Below are 14,361 nucleotides of genomic sequence, written 5' to 3'. Positions count from 1 at the left end.
TGTGGGAAGATTTTTAACTACAAACTCAATTTCTTTAATAGACCTAGGCTTGTTTAGAGTATCTATTTATTACCTCTTAAGAGTTCTTTTGTAATTTGTCTTATAGATATTTTGTTCATTTCATCCAAATGTCAAAGTTTTAGGCATAAGGTTTTTTATAACTGTATCCCTTTAATATCTGTAGAATCTGTAATATCACCTCTCTTGTTCCAGATATTGGTGATTTGTACCTTTCTTCTGGTCAGTCTGGCTAGAGATTTATCAATTTTCTTTATCTTCTAAAAAAAATCAGTTTTGGTCTTATTAATTTCTCTATTGTTTTCCTGTTATCTATTTCATTAATTTCCTCTCTGGTCTTTATTAGTTCCTTTATTTACTTTGCATTTAACTTGTTCTTTATTTTTCAGTTTCTTATGGTAGAAAGAAACTGAAAAATAAAGTTTTTTATATAAAAAATAAAAAAAACTTGAAGTCACTGATTCGAGACCTTTCTTCTTTTTAATACAGACACTGCTTTAGTAGCATCCTACAAATTCTGATGTTTTGTTTTTCATTCAGTTCAAAATACTTTCTTATTTTCCTTTTGATTTTGTTTTTGACCTATGGGTTATTTGAGCTGTTATATTTTTTTCACACATTTGGAAATTTTCCAGATATCTTTGTTATTGATTTCTGATTTAATTCCATTGTGATCAGAGAACATATTTTGTATGACTTGAATCTTTTAAAAATTATTGAAACTTTTTTCATGGCTCAGGATCTGGTCTATCGTGATAAATGTTCCATGTGAACTTTGAAAGAACGTGTAGCCTACTGTTATTGGCAAGAAGTTCTATAAATTTCAATTAGGTCAAGTTTGTTGATAGTGTTGTTTAAGTCTGCAATACTCTTGATTTTCTATTTGTTCTATTAATTATTGAGAGCATAATTAGAGCATATTAATTATTCTGAGCATAATTGTGGATTTGTGTATTTTTCCTTGCAGTTCTATCAGTTTTTTTTTCAGGCATTTTGATACTCTATTTTTAAGTGATTATTTGAGATTCTTAAGTGCTGTTGATGAATTTACCCCATTATCACTAAGAAATAACCTTCTTTATCTCAGATAATATTCTTCACTGTGAAATCTATTTGCACTGTTATTCATGTATCCATTCCAGCTATCCTTTGATTAGTATGGGCATAATATTCATTTTCAATCTTCTACTTTTAGCCTATTAGTGTTTATATTTAAAGTGTGTTTCTTGTAGGCAGTATTTAATTGGTTTTTGCTTTTTGTATCAGATCTGATCATCTTTTCCTTTTAATTGCAATGTTTATTCTATTTATATTTAGTGAGATTATTAATATAGTTAGGTGTAAATCATCACCTTGTTACTTGTTTTCTTTTTCTCTTATCTACTTTTGTTCCCTTTGATCTCTTTTCTTGCCTTCTTTTAGATTAATTGAATATTTTCTATGATTCCACTTTATTTTTTTTCTTGGCTTTTTTATTGCTGTTGCTATTTAGGAGGTTGCTCTAGGGCACATGGTGTAAGTCATTATCATATTCTACCTTTGACATGATATCACTTCACATATAAGACATTTACAATAGCATAATTCCATTTCTCTTTACCTGGTCTTTGCATTATTGTTGGCATATATTTTGCCTCTACACAACTTATGAATTCCACAATACTTCTTTATTTTTGTTTAAACAGTGAATTATCTTTTAAAGAGACTGAAATAATTTTTTAAAAATCACACATATTTCTCCATGGGTCTTGAGCTCCATCTCCCCATTTCTGGTGTTCTTTATTGTTTTGCATAAATCATTATTTTCACTTGTTATCATTTTCCTTTAGCCTGAAGGACTTCTATAACATGTATGCAGGTGCTCTGGGTGATGAATTATTTCTCTCTTTTTTTTTAATGTCTGAAAACTTCTTTATTTCACCTTCATGTTGTCTTACTGGCCACTGTCCCTCTAATCCCTTCAGATGGTTCTTTCCCTGGACTAGGATAGTTTCTTCCCATACATGTGCTCTCAGTATTCTGCTGAATACTAGAGGGAACCCTCTGCATATCAACTCTGTCCAGCTTTCTCCTCTCCAGTACTCTGTCCTGCATATTCTAGTTGTCTTGTACCTTCAGCTTTGTCTCCTCAACCCAAGAGAGTCTGATGGGTTTTCTATGGATCTCACATCCTGCCCCACCCTACTCACACCATCAGCTGAAAACTCTCTGAAGGCAATAAACTGCTCACCTAGTTTGTTTCCCATCTCTTTGAGATGATTGTCCTTCATTACCTGGTATCCAGCGTCTTGAAAACCTTTTTCTTTCCTTCATATATTTTTTCTTTTTCTTTTGGGTGTTTCAAGTTGAGGTTAAATCCAGTCTCTGTTACTCCATCCTGCCTGGAAGTGAAAGTCCCTTCACTGGCTGTTCTTTTTTTTTTTTTTGCGGTACGCGGGCTTCTCACTGTTGTGGCCTCTCCCGTTGCGGAGCACAGGCTCCGGACGCACAGGCTCAGCGGCCATGGCTCACGGGCCCAGCTGCTCCGCGGCATGTGGGATCTTCCCGGACCGGGGCACGAACCCGTGTGCCCTGCATCGGCAGGCGGACTCTCAACCACTGCGCCACCAGGGAAGCCCTGGCTGTTCTTTTAATGCCAGTTTTTTGTATTCCATTTTTCATATTTTAAAAAATTTGTCTTTATTTCACCATTGCCTCAGAAGTTTTTACTTCTTATAGTTCTTCAGTATTATTTTCTTTTTCTAGTCTAGCATTTTTTCATCTCCCCTGATAATCTGGAGTATGGAGATCCTTGTACCTCTTCATCAAAGAATAGACAATTTTCTGGGATACTCACTTAAGCAATTCTCTATTTTCATATCTCTTTTGTAGAGTATAAAACATTTGTCTTTGTCCTATAGGAGCATACTCTGAGAGCTTTCACAAGTTGTAAAGTAGAAATGTAAACGTTTTGTTTTGTTTTACCTATGTCTACTGCCTTGAACTTTGTTCATTAAAGCTCTTATTTACAAGTAAATTATTTTGCTAATTAATAGCAGCCTGCTAGCTCCCTCAGCCTCACACCAGACTTCTCCCAACTCCCAGTAAATTGTGAAAAGATTATTGTGAAAGAATTTATGAAAATTCCTCACTCACCGCTATCGCTTTATCTGTTATTGGCCTATTTTCTGCTTCTGACTGCATTGGGTTTTTGGGTGTATTTGACATTAATCTTGCTAGAAGCAGACTGCTGGAACAAATGAAATCGCTGTCTTATATAGTTTTATAAATCTAAATTTTAGGGCTTCCCTGGTGGCGCAGTGGTTGAGAGTCCGCCTGCCGATGCAGGGGACATGGGTTCGTGCCCCGGTCTGGGAGGATCCCACGTGCCGTGGAGCAGCTGGGCCCGTGAGCCATGGCCGCTGAGCCTGCGCGTCCGGAGCCTGTGCTCCGCAACGGGAGAGGCCACAACAGTGAGAGGCCCGTGTATCGCAAAAAAAAAAAAAAAAAAATCTAAATTTTAGTAACCTTCATTATCTCCTTTCCTTTGTTAAGAAATGGATAGTGGTTAAATTGTGGATGTGATGGGACTATCAAGAGTGGCAGGATGGCTATTTCTCTATTCAGTAAAGATGGCATTTTGTTATGATTATGACATTGTGATTGTGTATATCCTATAGAATCATAGCATGTTGAAGACTGTTTCCAAGCATCAAAATCAGACCTCGAGTAGAAAAGAAATATGTTTTAGAAATAATATCCTAATTACTAATTTACAGTAGGTTAATTTCTTCTAGTTTAAAGCATTTCTTGATATATAAATCCAATTATGCTTTCTTCACTATATCTACTGTTGTGATATTTGATCATAAGTATGCTTTTATAGAATTTATAGCATTTTGAGTGAATTATAATAACAATCACTTAGTGAAAAGCTTAACTTGGTACTATATAGTAAATTTTATACTAGTCGTTCATTTTTCACTTCCTACTGAGTTTGCTTTCTTATGGGATTATTGTATTAAATGTTTACATGTTTTCTTTTTAAAAATTATGATCAGTCATGTTTATGGATGTATCTCTTAATGATTTATGATTAGTATTACTAAAAGAAAAATGTAGGTGCATTTCTCAATATAAATATATTTTTCTGTGAAACTGCAATTCAAAGCAGTATTAAAAAAATCTAGGGGCTTCCCTGGTGGCGCAGTGGTTGAGAGTCCACCTGCCGATGCAGGGGACACGGGTTCGTGCCCCGGTCCGGGAAGATCCCACATGCCGCAGAGCGGCTGGGCCCGTGAGCCATGGCTGCTGAGCCTGCACGTCCAGAGCCTGTGCTCCACAACGGGAGAGGACACAACAGTGAGAGGCCCATGTATCACAAAAAAAAAAAAAAAAAAAAAAAAATCTAGTCAGCATTAAATTTTTTCTTAAGATATAATCTGTGTTTTTTTAAAGTATTTATTTTTGTTTGGTTGCGCCAGGTCTTGGTTGCTGCAGGGAAGCTCCTTAGTTGTGGCTCGCCAGCTCCTTAGTTGCAGCAGGCGGGCTCCTTAGTTGAGGCATGCGAAATCTTAGTTGAGGCATGCATGTGGGATCTAGTTCCCTGACCAGGGATCAAAGCCGGGCCCCCTGCACTGGGAGCAGTGTCTTAGCCACTGCACCACCAGGGAAGTCCCTATAATTTGTTATTTTTAATTATACATTTTCTAGAGTATTTAAAGTGAAGAATACTAAGAGGATCACTTAGATTGCTTCATTGCTTTTCTGCTTTTATTTAGTTAATATAAGATCTAGTGGTGTTAATAAATGTTTAATGTTGGGATTAAAAAAAAATTTTTTTCTGGGTGTTGCTTCCTTCTTTTTTGTTTGTTTTGCTTTGTTTTTTTCTTTTTAAAAAATTTTTATTGGAGTATAGTTGATTTATAATGTGTGATAGGTTCTGCTGTACAGCAAAGTGAATCAGTTATACATATACATATATCCACTCTTTTCCCATATAGGTCATTACAGAGTATTGAGAAGAGTTCCTGGACTATACAGTAGGTCCTTATTAGTTATCCATTTTATATATAGTATTGTATATATGAATGCTGAAATTTTAAATTATCTCGAAAATATCTGCGTTTGACCATCTTTCTATTCAGGCTTCCTCAAATCCCTCCAATTTTAATATTCTATGAGCCTCATAGTGTTATACCGCTAAAGATTTCACATCAGTCTGAAACTGGAAGGGAACTAATAAAGAATTAAAAGCAAACAGAAAAGAATATTATAAAATACTCAAATAGGCATATAAGTACATTTTCACCCTATAGGCATACCTACTTGGAAGGCAAATATATAATCCTTAGAATGCTTTTAACCATGGAATCAGAGCAAGGGGAGTTGGTGGGATAATCTTGAAAGCTTCTGTCATTAAGCCACTTTACCTAGGTTCATCCAGTTCCTGATAGGGAAGACCTGCTGCACATCCCAGAAAATGAAACCCATAGGCAGGGACATCTGCTTCTGGGTACATTGGTGGAGTTCTACTTTAAAATCTGGATACTGTTTTTTCTTCCATTCTCCACAGTTTAAAAATATAGCAAATGAAATTTGCTAAAAGAATAGCAATTTATTAATTACTTCCTGAAACTTAAGATGGTATTTTGACTATGCTCATTAGGTTTACCCTAGATTGAACAAAGAATTTTTAAATGACAATTTTCCACAGAATTATTACAGACAAAATCCATGAAGTTGTTTTGTCTTTGTTGCAAACCTGAACTTAAGGGAACAGGAAAGTCGTGTTGATAACTATTTCATGAAGACCAAGAAGTACTCAGCACGAAGCAATAGCACTTTTGCTAATCTTTCAACAAAATTCTACTCTTCTTCACTGCAACAGTGGAGATTTCTCCTTGACAGTATGGATTTAAGTGCATAAAGATTATGCTACTTTGATTTTGATAGTTTGAATTTGTTCATTCAAAGCTGCAAAATAGTCTTAAACCGTGAATGTATTTACATCTCAACAAAGCAAACTTTGCTGATTGGTTAAATTAATTCATATTTCATAGATAAAATGGTGATCATATCTATTTACACATTTAAACACCACTGTAAGTTTATTTTTGTCGAAACTTTTTTCAGTAGAAGGCCTAGGAGGATTACATACCAAGCCTAATTTGAATATCTGCCAAATCTGGGGAATTCAGAGCAGCATTAGTCTTCTAAATCTCATCAGTACGAGATAAATAGGAGTTTTGACCTCTCAGAATTGCTAATGCAATAATCCTAACCACAAAGGTAGGCTGTAACAATTTTAAGAGAGAGAATGCAAAGTCCAGGGAAGATACCTAACTGAGAGAACTAAGTTCAAATCCTTAATAAGGTTGGCTATTAGCTATATGACATTGGAAGAGTTGCTAATCCTCTCTGGAATGTAGTTTCTTTAATATGTAAAATGAAGATGATAATAGATACTGCTCTTGTAAGGATTAATAATGGGATATATAGCAGACATTTTAAAAATGTTAACTCCTACTTCTGCTCTTTCCTTAGGTTCTAGGCCAGTCTAGACCTTTTCTGACTGTGAGGGAATAAAAAACAGAATGTATGTCTGTTCAAAATAAGATAAATGTTTTATATCTTAATCCCTCAACTCAGCAAAATAGGCGTATATAAGTGAAACAAAATTTTCACAAAATAGTACTTGTGAAAATGTACTATGTCATGCACTGTGTATTTTTTTTCTTCTGAATTCTACTTTATTTCATTAAAAGGTAATAGTGTTTGGAAAACATTCCTCTAGGCCACTTTAAGTGAGCCTACTGTCTACAGTTATAAATAAAAACATCTTGTTTCAGGATGAGAGGTAAACTTTCCATCACCATACTCTCTTCTCTGGGTTTAAGGCTACACTTGGATATGACCATCATATGCTACCAAATCATTGCTATTTTGAGAGGTATTAGCACTGAATCTAGAAGTAACTTCTTGGCCAGGCAACCAGCCAGGTGTTAAATGAGGATAGGAAGACTTGAAAACTGTCTCTAGAACTTGATAGCATGATTAATTAATATTTAGTGAAGTACTCTAACTTTCGATGAAAGGACCCTTATAAATGAATAATAGTACTAACGTACTGAAAATATCATATACCAGTATAGTATCCAGTAATATCTGAGACCTCTATTAACTTTGCTAAAGGTAGTTCAGACATATTGTTTGAGAAGTTTTACAGCCAACAATTAGATGTGAGGAAGTAGGTTCCTTAACAATCTGCAGTCTTATGAAGCATAACAGCTTTGTGTATGTAGTCCTGATTACATAGCAAAAAGAAAATATTTGTGGTTTTTATTATGTTCCTTATTGGAATAAATAGTTCATTTAGGGAAAGATAAACGTTCCAAGACCGTGATATATAGTTTTAAAAATGTCTCTGTTTAAAATATATTACTTTGGGATGTATTAGTATATCTTCAGAAGGGGACAGAGAATGGGTCCTTTGAAAATCTAATCATACCATGATCATGTCACTCCTTAGCTCCAAGCCTTCCTATTTTAATCACAATAAAAGCTAAAGTCCTTATAATAGCCTACAGGGTCTGGCCCCAATCACTTCTCCCTCACTCCACCTGCACCCCTTTACCTGCCTTCAACTCCCACTGCTCTCCAACCATCTCATTCCACCGCAGTCACACTATTTCCCCAATATACCAGGCTCCCTCCCTTAACTTCCTTCAGTTCTTTGCTCAAATATCACCTTCTCAGCGAGGCCTTCCCTGACTACCCTCTTTAAGATATTGCATCAAATTCTCTCCCTTCCAACACACACGCACACTTTCCAGCCTGTCCTTGCTTTACTTTTCTCCATAGCATTTGTAGAGATGTACTACATATTTATTACTTATTTTCTGTCTCCCATTAGAATGAAAGCACCATAAGGGTAGGGGTGTTTTTCAGTTTTTGTGCACTACTGTACTCCCAGAACTTAGAACAGTGTTCGGCACTCAGGAAATAAATATGCTTTGATGAATGAATGAAAGGATGAATGAATGAATTGTAACTACAATTAGCATAATGGTTTCAGTTCTTCAAAGTGTTTTTCTTATTTATTCCACAGGTAGAAATTATTTACACGACTATCACTATTGTTAATCTTAAGATAGGCAATGTACAGCAGAAAGAATATTATATATATGGCTTTAAAGTTTCTGAGTTCCTATTCCTTCAGTTTGGGGGCAGTGAAAGCTAAAAAAAGGGGTTCTGTCATGATGCTAATGGCTGCAGTGTTGAAGGGCGGCTGGGGATTTAGTTTCTAGGGAGGGTTACAGGTGAAAGTCTTACCACGTTGTTCATGTAATCCAAAGTATTGTACCTGCGGCTGCTTGACTCTCGGAGTCCAGACGTAGCCTGGTTTGGTAAGCAGCAAGGGAAGAAAACCGCCGGATATTTTCTTGAACAATCTCCTGATGCAACTGTGTTTACAGCCTTCCCGGCAGCACCCAGCGGGAACTTCAGGGCCAGGAGACTCTCACAGCCTTTATTTGGTTCTCAGTCCCTGGGCTCTGGGAAGCAGCGAGGTGGGCTGAGGGCCCCCTCCCCTTTACGTGGCGGCCGCCGGGCCGCACGCCCACGCGACAGGTGAGGCGCGGCGGAGCGCCAACTACACAACCGCGGGGCCAGACGCCCGCGTTCTGCGCCGCAGGCGGCCGCGAGTTGGCGGAGGAGTGTCCCGGCGGCGGCGAGAGCCCCTGCAGACGGACGCCCGGCAGGCAGGAACTTTTCCCGCACGGGGGCGCTGCCACCTGCCCGGAGGAGGAGCCAGAGCGGGACCTAGTTTTTTGCGGCTCCGACGCACGGGAGTCGGGAGAACCCACCCTGATCATGAAGGGCTGCAAAGGCATCGAGAACCCGGCTTTCGTCGCCTCCAGTCCAAACAGCCCGCGCCGTTTGTGTCCATCGCCCTCTTCCGTCGAGGTCTCTGTCTTGTCCACTAATCCCCTGAGAGAGGGTTCGCAGCCGCAGGAGCCTCAGGAGCCCCAGAAGTCCCCGGAGCCACCTTTTTCTTCAGTAACTCCTCCTGGCTCCCAGGAGCGGTCCGGGCCAGAGTCACTGTCAGAGTATGAGGAGGGGCCCTGCGGGTGGGGGAACTTCCAACCCCAGTGTCTTCAGTGCTGCAACACGCCCCAGGGCTTTCTGTTTCACTACTGCCTTTTGGCCCTCACGCAAGGTAAGGTTCAGAGCCGGCTCGAGAGGGCGGTGGGCCTGCGCGGGGCGAGGGGGGCGCGGAGGGCCGGCGGGGAGGAGAGGGCAGGTGCGCCGCGAGCCCGAGGGGTCGACGCGCCGAGCTAGGTGGCCCCAGGCTTGGGACTTGGAAGCGCTCGCACCGACGTCAACCAACGAGGTTCAGGCATCTACATTTTAGCTTCTGTTTTATGGAAACATTTAAAACTGGCCATGCAAGCTTTTTCTCTTTAGTGTTCTACCTCAGTCTAGCCGATTCGATTCCTACAAAGAAGATGAGTGGAGCCTTCCTTCGGGAACCTTTTGCTGGGGGGTGGGGCGCGGGAGATCCGCTGTACGTTACAAAAACACACATTTTGCTAAACCCCCTTATTAAAAGGATTTTTTTTACGTTGTTTCTGGAAGAGAAGAATTAATAAATTTGCAGTTGAGGTAGGGTGGTTCTCGAAGGAGAAACTTGTTGAAAATATATAGTATCGGTTAGATCTAGGCATTCGTGTTTTTTGAGTATAGTTTGAGTGTATTGGATGCACTCGTGGAGCCCAGTGAGTAAATCCGCAAAGGCTTCAGGCGTTGTTAACTGGTAAGGCTGTTTGTTCGAGGATCCCTTTTAGATTCTCTTGGGAGTTACTGGTAAAGTCCAGGTTTATACCCTCAGGAGTTTGCAATCTAAGCCTGATTTGGAGGAGTGAGTAGTAGGGCAGAGGGACAATGACTCTCCTGAAAGAAAGCATGCAGGGAATGAAAGAAATGGGAAGTTACAACTAAGGCGACAAATTAAGGAGGGGGGCATTAAAGTGCAGCATTTTCAAGGACATGCTGATGGTTAGCTAGAATTTGATGGTATGTAGATATTTTTTGGTCACTTGAGTCATAGTTTAAAAATATTTTGTAAAGAGGCAATCAAGGACTGATTGAAAGAAATCTAATCCCCCCCTCAAAAAAATTGGGGGAGGAGGTGGGTTGAAATTGCTCTTTTTTAAGATTAACAGAAGACTATCTAAATATATTCTTCCTGTTCTTATTCCTGCTCCACTGTCTTAAAGCAACTCAGTGTCCCTTGCACAGGTTAGGTGCTGAGTAAATATTTGTTGATTGTGAGTCTGTAGCTCTTCTACTAGGGACAGTTTTGTGCTAAAGAGTTACTTCCTTTTCCACCTTTCTTGTCCCCACCAAAGTTGGCCTTCTCTCAACATCTTGATCTCAGTTGTCCAAAATCAGTGATTGTGAAGCATCTTAGTGTCAAGGGAATGCAAAGTTCAAAGAAATTGGGCACAAGTAAAAAATTCCTTGTCTTGTGTATTATCTTAAACATATTCTGAAATTTCAATATTATTCCAAAATATATCATTTTATGTTTAATATAAAATATTGTTTAAAATTATTATCGAATATAATTGAAATTCTTAGAGAAATGTGTCAAGTTTAGCCTGGAGCTACTCTACCTAGAAATCTCCAATTTCAGAAGCATAATCTGAGATGAAAGTGACCCAGTAAGTTCTTATTTGGGTTTAAGTCTGAATGACTGAAAACATTATTATTGTGTTTTTCAAACAATATCCTTGGGAAGACCATTTCCATGATATAGTAATAGGTGATTAATTGGTAAAAAAAAGACCCAAAACTTGTCAAGTGAGTTTACTTAACCCAGCACTTCTCAAAGATAAACAGGATTTTTCTTAGCACTTAATTTCCTAATATACCTCATAGCTTCATGCATTTACAATAGACATAGTATGCAATGTTTCATGAAATTTCTTTTTTTTAAAAGCAAAGTTCTTGGAACTTGTGTAGCATAGAATTCACATTGGGATCATAGGCTTAAAGTGCTATATTTCCACAAGAGTTTGCAAATTTGCTTTCTTAGAAAATTTTTTACCATAAAAACAGTGAGTTCTAATGACTGACTTTTAATCAGTATGGCAAGGGTGTCAGAAAGTTGATTTTAGATGGGAAATTTTCAAATTCTCAGACAACCTCATCTCCTTATAAATGTGTCATTCCTAGGTACCTTAGAAATTTTATCTTAAAACATCAAGAATTATAAATTGGCTTATAGATTTATTAAACTGACATAAAAGTAAAAATCATGTTAGGACTTTTAAAACTTATACAAATTTTCTTGAAATACATTCCTAGTTACAGTCTTGATAAAGCAAAATTTGAAGAGATTATAGAGATCATGACTTGGATATACTCTTTCTATTAATTAATGAATGAAAACAATTCATGGCAGCCTCTTAAGTAAAAGGAATAATCAGTTAAAAACTTTGTAATTTGATCAGATGCTTTTTATTTTCACTTTATAGTAATGTTTAAACTTCTGTATATTTAATCTATATCCAAACAGGACATTTTCGTTAAGTCAGTCAAAATTGGATTTCAGCTTTTCCTTGTTTATCTTGTACTCCTTCATCATGGTTATAATGAGCAGATGAAGTATAATGGTTTTTTATTTTTCTTTTTTCTGTTACTTTGCCTATTATTTAGAATGCCAGTGGTTAAAATAAGACTTTCAGTTCGTTATTTTTGCCCCAGGAACTTTTAAATGATAACTTTAAAGAGTGCTAGAAGAAAATAGAGGTTTGAGAACTCAATTTCACCTCTCTTAAGACTAAGTCAAGGATCTCATGTTATAAATATGTTTAAAGATTGAGTAATCTAAGCAGTTTTAGTATTTGACCTCTCAATCACCTGTACATTTTGTACTCTTCCAAGCGAGGTCCATGGGACTATGCTACACCTGGAACTCTCTAGCAAACCAGCCTCATGAGACTTTAACAGTCTTTTTGTCATTTAAAGAAAAATGAAGTTAGTTATAATTCAGTATGTGATAAGCATCAATTTTATTTAACATCTGAAAATTCACAAGTGTATAATTTAAAAGTGAGCTGATTTGTAAAGGAAATATGTTTGGCTTGCTTAGCTTTGAAATTTTGAGATTTTTAAAATTGGTACATTTAAAAATATCAAAAGAAACAATCAAATTTTAGTATTTCGTTAATAATCATAATCTATATGGTAAAGTTGTAATAATGCACTTAAATTTCCTCTTCTCTCTTTTAGGTATGGTGGTAAATGGCCTAGTAAATATTAGCATTTCCACTATTGAGAAGCGCTATGAATTGAAGAGTTCCCTGACAGGCTTGATATCATCAAGCTATGATATCGCATTCTGTTTGTTGTCTTTATTTATATCATTCATTGGTGAAAGAGGACACAAACCAAGATGGCTTGCATTTGCATCTTTTATGATAGGATTGGGAGCACTTATATATTCGTTGCCAAAATTTTTTAGTGGAAAATACCAATTCGGGTCCCTTTTTGAAGGTAAGTTTCTATTGTGTTTTGCTTATTTTAAGAAGTAGTATGAAACTCTGTTATACTGCAACTCTATATTGCAGCTCACTTGTATGGGTAAATAGGGTAAAGGCTAGTCTCTTCCACTGCTTACTGCTTTGTTATTATTGAATTGTGTTAGGAGATTACTGAGACAGATTGCACATTATTCATCCCTTCAGTGGTTCTCCAAGTTTTTAATCCTCTAATACTCATTCCCCATATTATACACGATCTTCCTCAGAAAAGACATGACTTGTTTTGGTTTGCAGGTGGTGTGACTTCACTGGGGTTCTAAGATCTAGTTTTTCCCTTTATGGTTTTATTTGCTGTGCCTATAGCTCTGCACCCTGGACATGCTGACTCCTGATTTGAGAAAGAGAGGTAAAACTCATAGGAGTGGATCTTTTCCTGAGAACTGAAACTAGCTTTACTTTTGACTCTAGTTTAGAGACACAGAGCTTCATGAGTTACCTAAAGTGTTGCTCTGGTCAGTACATTATTTAAAGGCTCAGAAAGGAAGTTTGATTATTTATATTTCTTCCCTTTTTTCCCCCCCAAAGAATCCTTTTTAATGGAAAAAGAATTATGGTAGAGCCCAAGAAATGTGCTAATGAAAGTAGACCTTAACGTTTTTTGTCCTTCTTGAGACTTTTAATAGCAAGTATTGAAATAAAATCAGAGGGCTACAAAATCTGAAGTTTTGATAGGTTAGGTAAGTGAAGAAAAGGCTTATATTAAGAAGAAAGGAGAACTGGGGCCTCCTGCACAATAGGCATTATTTTTAAAAAGTTAAGATGGTTATATTTGTATTAATTTTGAAAATTCATATTAAAGTGTTAACATTTCCCTAAATCTATTTCCCAATTATAGAATGACAACAAATGGGAAAATATTTTCAATAACAAAGTATATATCATGTAGCATGGTTTTAGGGGTGCACTTATTTAGAAAGCAGACTTCATTTTGGAAATAAAAATAGAATATGCAAGCATATGGTCCAAGAGGGGATGTTTTAAAAATGTGATACAGTTTGGAATGAATTGGATAAGGTGAATGTGTTATCAGTAGAAAGAACAGTTACTAGATTCTAGTATATTATCTAAGATTCCACAGGATTTTATCAGGCCAACTTCACATACTTTCTCTGGGGGTAGATTTGGGAAAAACACATGTAGGCTTTAGTATAATACCTTTGAAATCTTAATTTCAAAGAGGAAAGGGAAAAGCTGAATTTTAGTCTGTCACACAAGAAATACGAAACTGATTCTATGATAGCAAAAATATTATTGTGTCTCTAGTATTTAGGTGTTGATCTTTGTACTGAATCTAATCCCTCATTTTTCCAGTTGATCAGATGCCCTGTTTGTTCTTAAAGTATACAGACTTTGTTAAAAAAAATCATTGACTCTCTAAACTGAAACATAAACACCTAGTCCAGTGCAAAAGCCTGATTTGTCCTCAGCCATCTTCTTAGCTCCTTCTCTTGCCATACATGTGTTGAGTTTCAGCCAGTCTGAATAATTTATATTTACTAAAGGGAAATGGCCACAAATTAAGGTGTGTTTGTGGCCAGAGATGAAGCCAAGAAGGTTGCTGAAGCCAGGTTAAAAACTTTTAGTACATTATTGTATATTGTGCAAGTTTTCACCAAATTCATATTGATATTTTTCATTATTTTAGTTGAGGTAGATTAGGTAGAGGAATTGGCTGATCTGTAAAATTTTTACTCTAAATTATGACTCATAATTTAAATAATAGTTTATCTGTGGCAAATAAAAGCAAAAACTC

The 14,361-nt window shown here is 37.0% G+C and overlaps 1 protein-coding gene across 1 annotated transcript in view; it reads left to right on the top strand.

The window, feature by feature from the left end:
* Positions 1-8,871: 8,871 nt before the first annotated feature.
* The window catches only part of SLCO4C1 (solute carrier organic anion transporter family member 4C1), a gene marked incomplete at its 5' end in the record, with an annotated part of 64,429 nt that continues 58,939 nt past the window's right edge, over positions 8,872-14,361 (top strand). Inside the window, 2 exons of the mRNA XM_081232600.1 lie at positions 8,872-9,301; positions 12,298-12,561. Of these exons, the coding sequence (XP_081088726.1) occupies positions 8,872-9,301; positions 12,298-12,561 (694 nt within the window). The remainder of the gene's footprint in view (positions 9,302-12,297; positions 12,562-14,361) is intronic.

The sequence above is a fragment of the Mesoplodon bidens genome, assembly GCF_964165515.1.
Source record: "Mesoplodon bidens genome assembly, chromosome: 4".
Classification (NCBI taxonomy): Eukaryota; Metazoa; Chordata; class Mammalia; order Artiodactyla; family Ziphiidae; genus Mesoplodon; species Mesoplodon bidens.
This window is presented reverse-complemented; position numbering and strand designations above follow the sequence as displayed.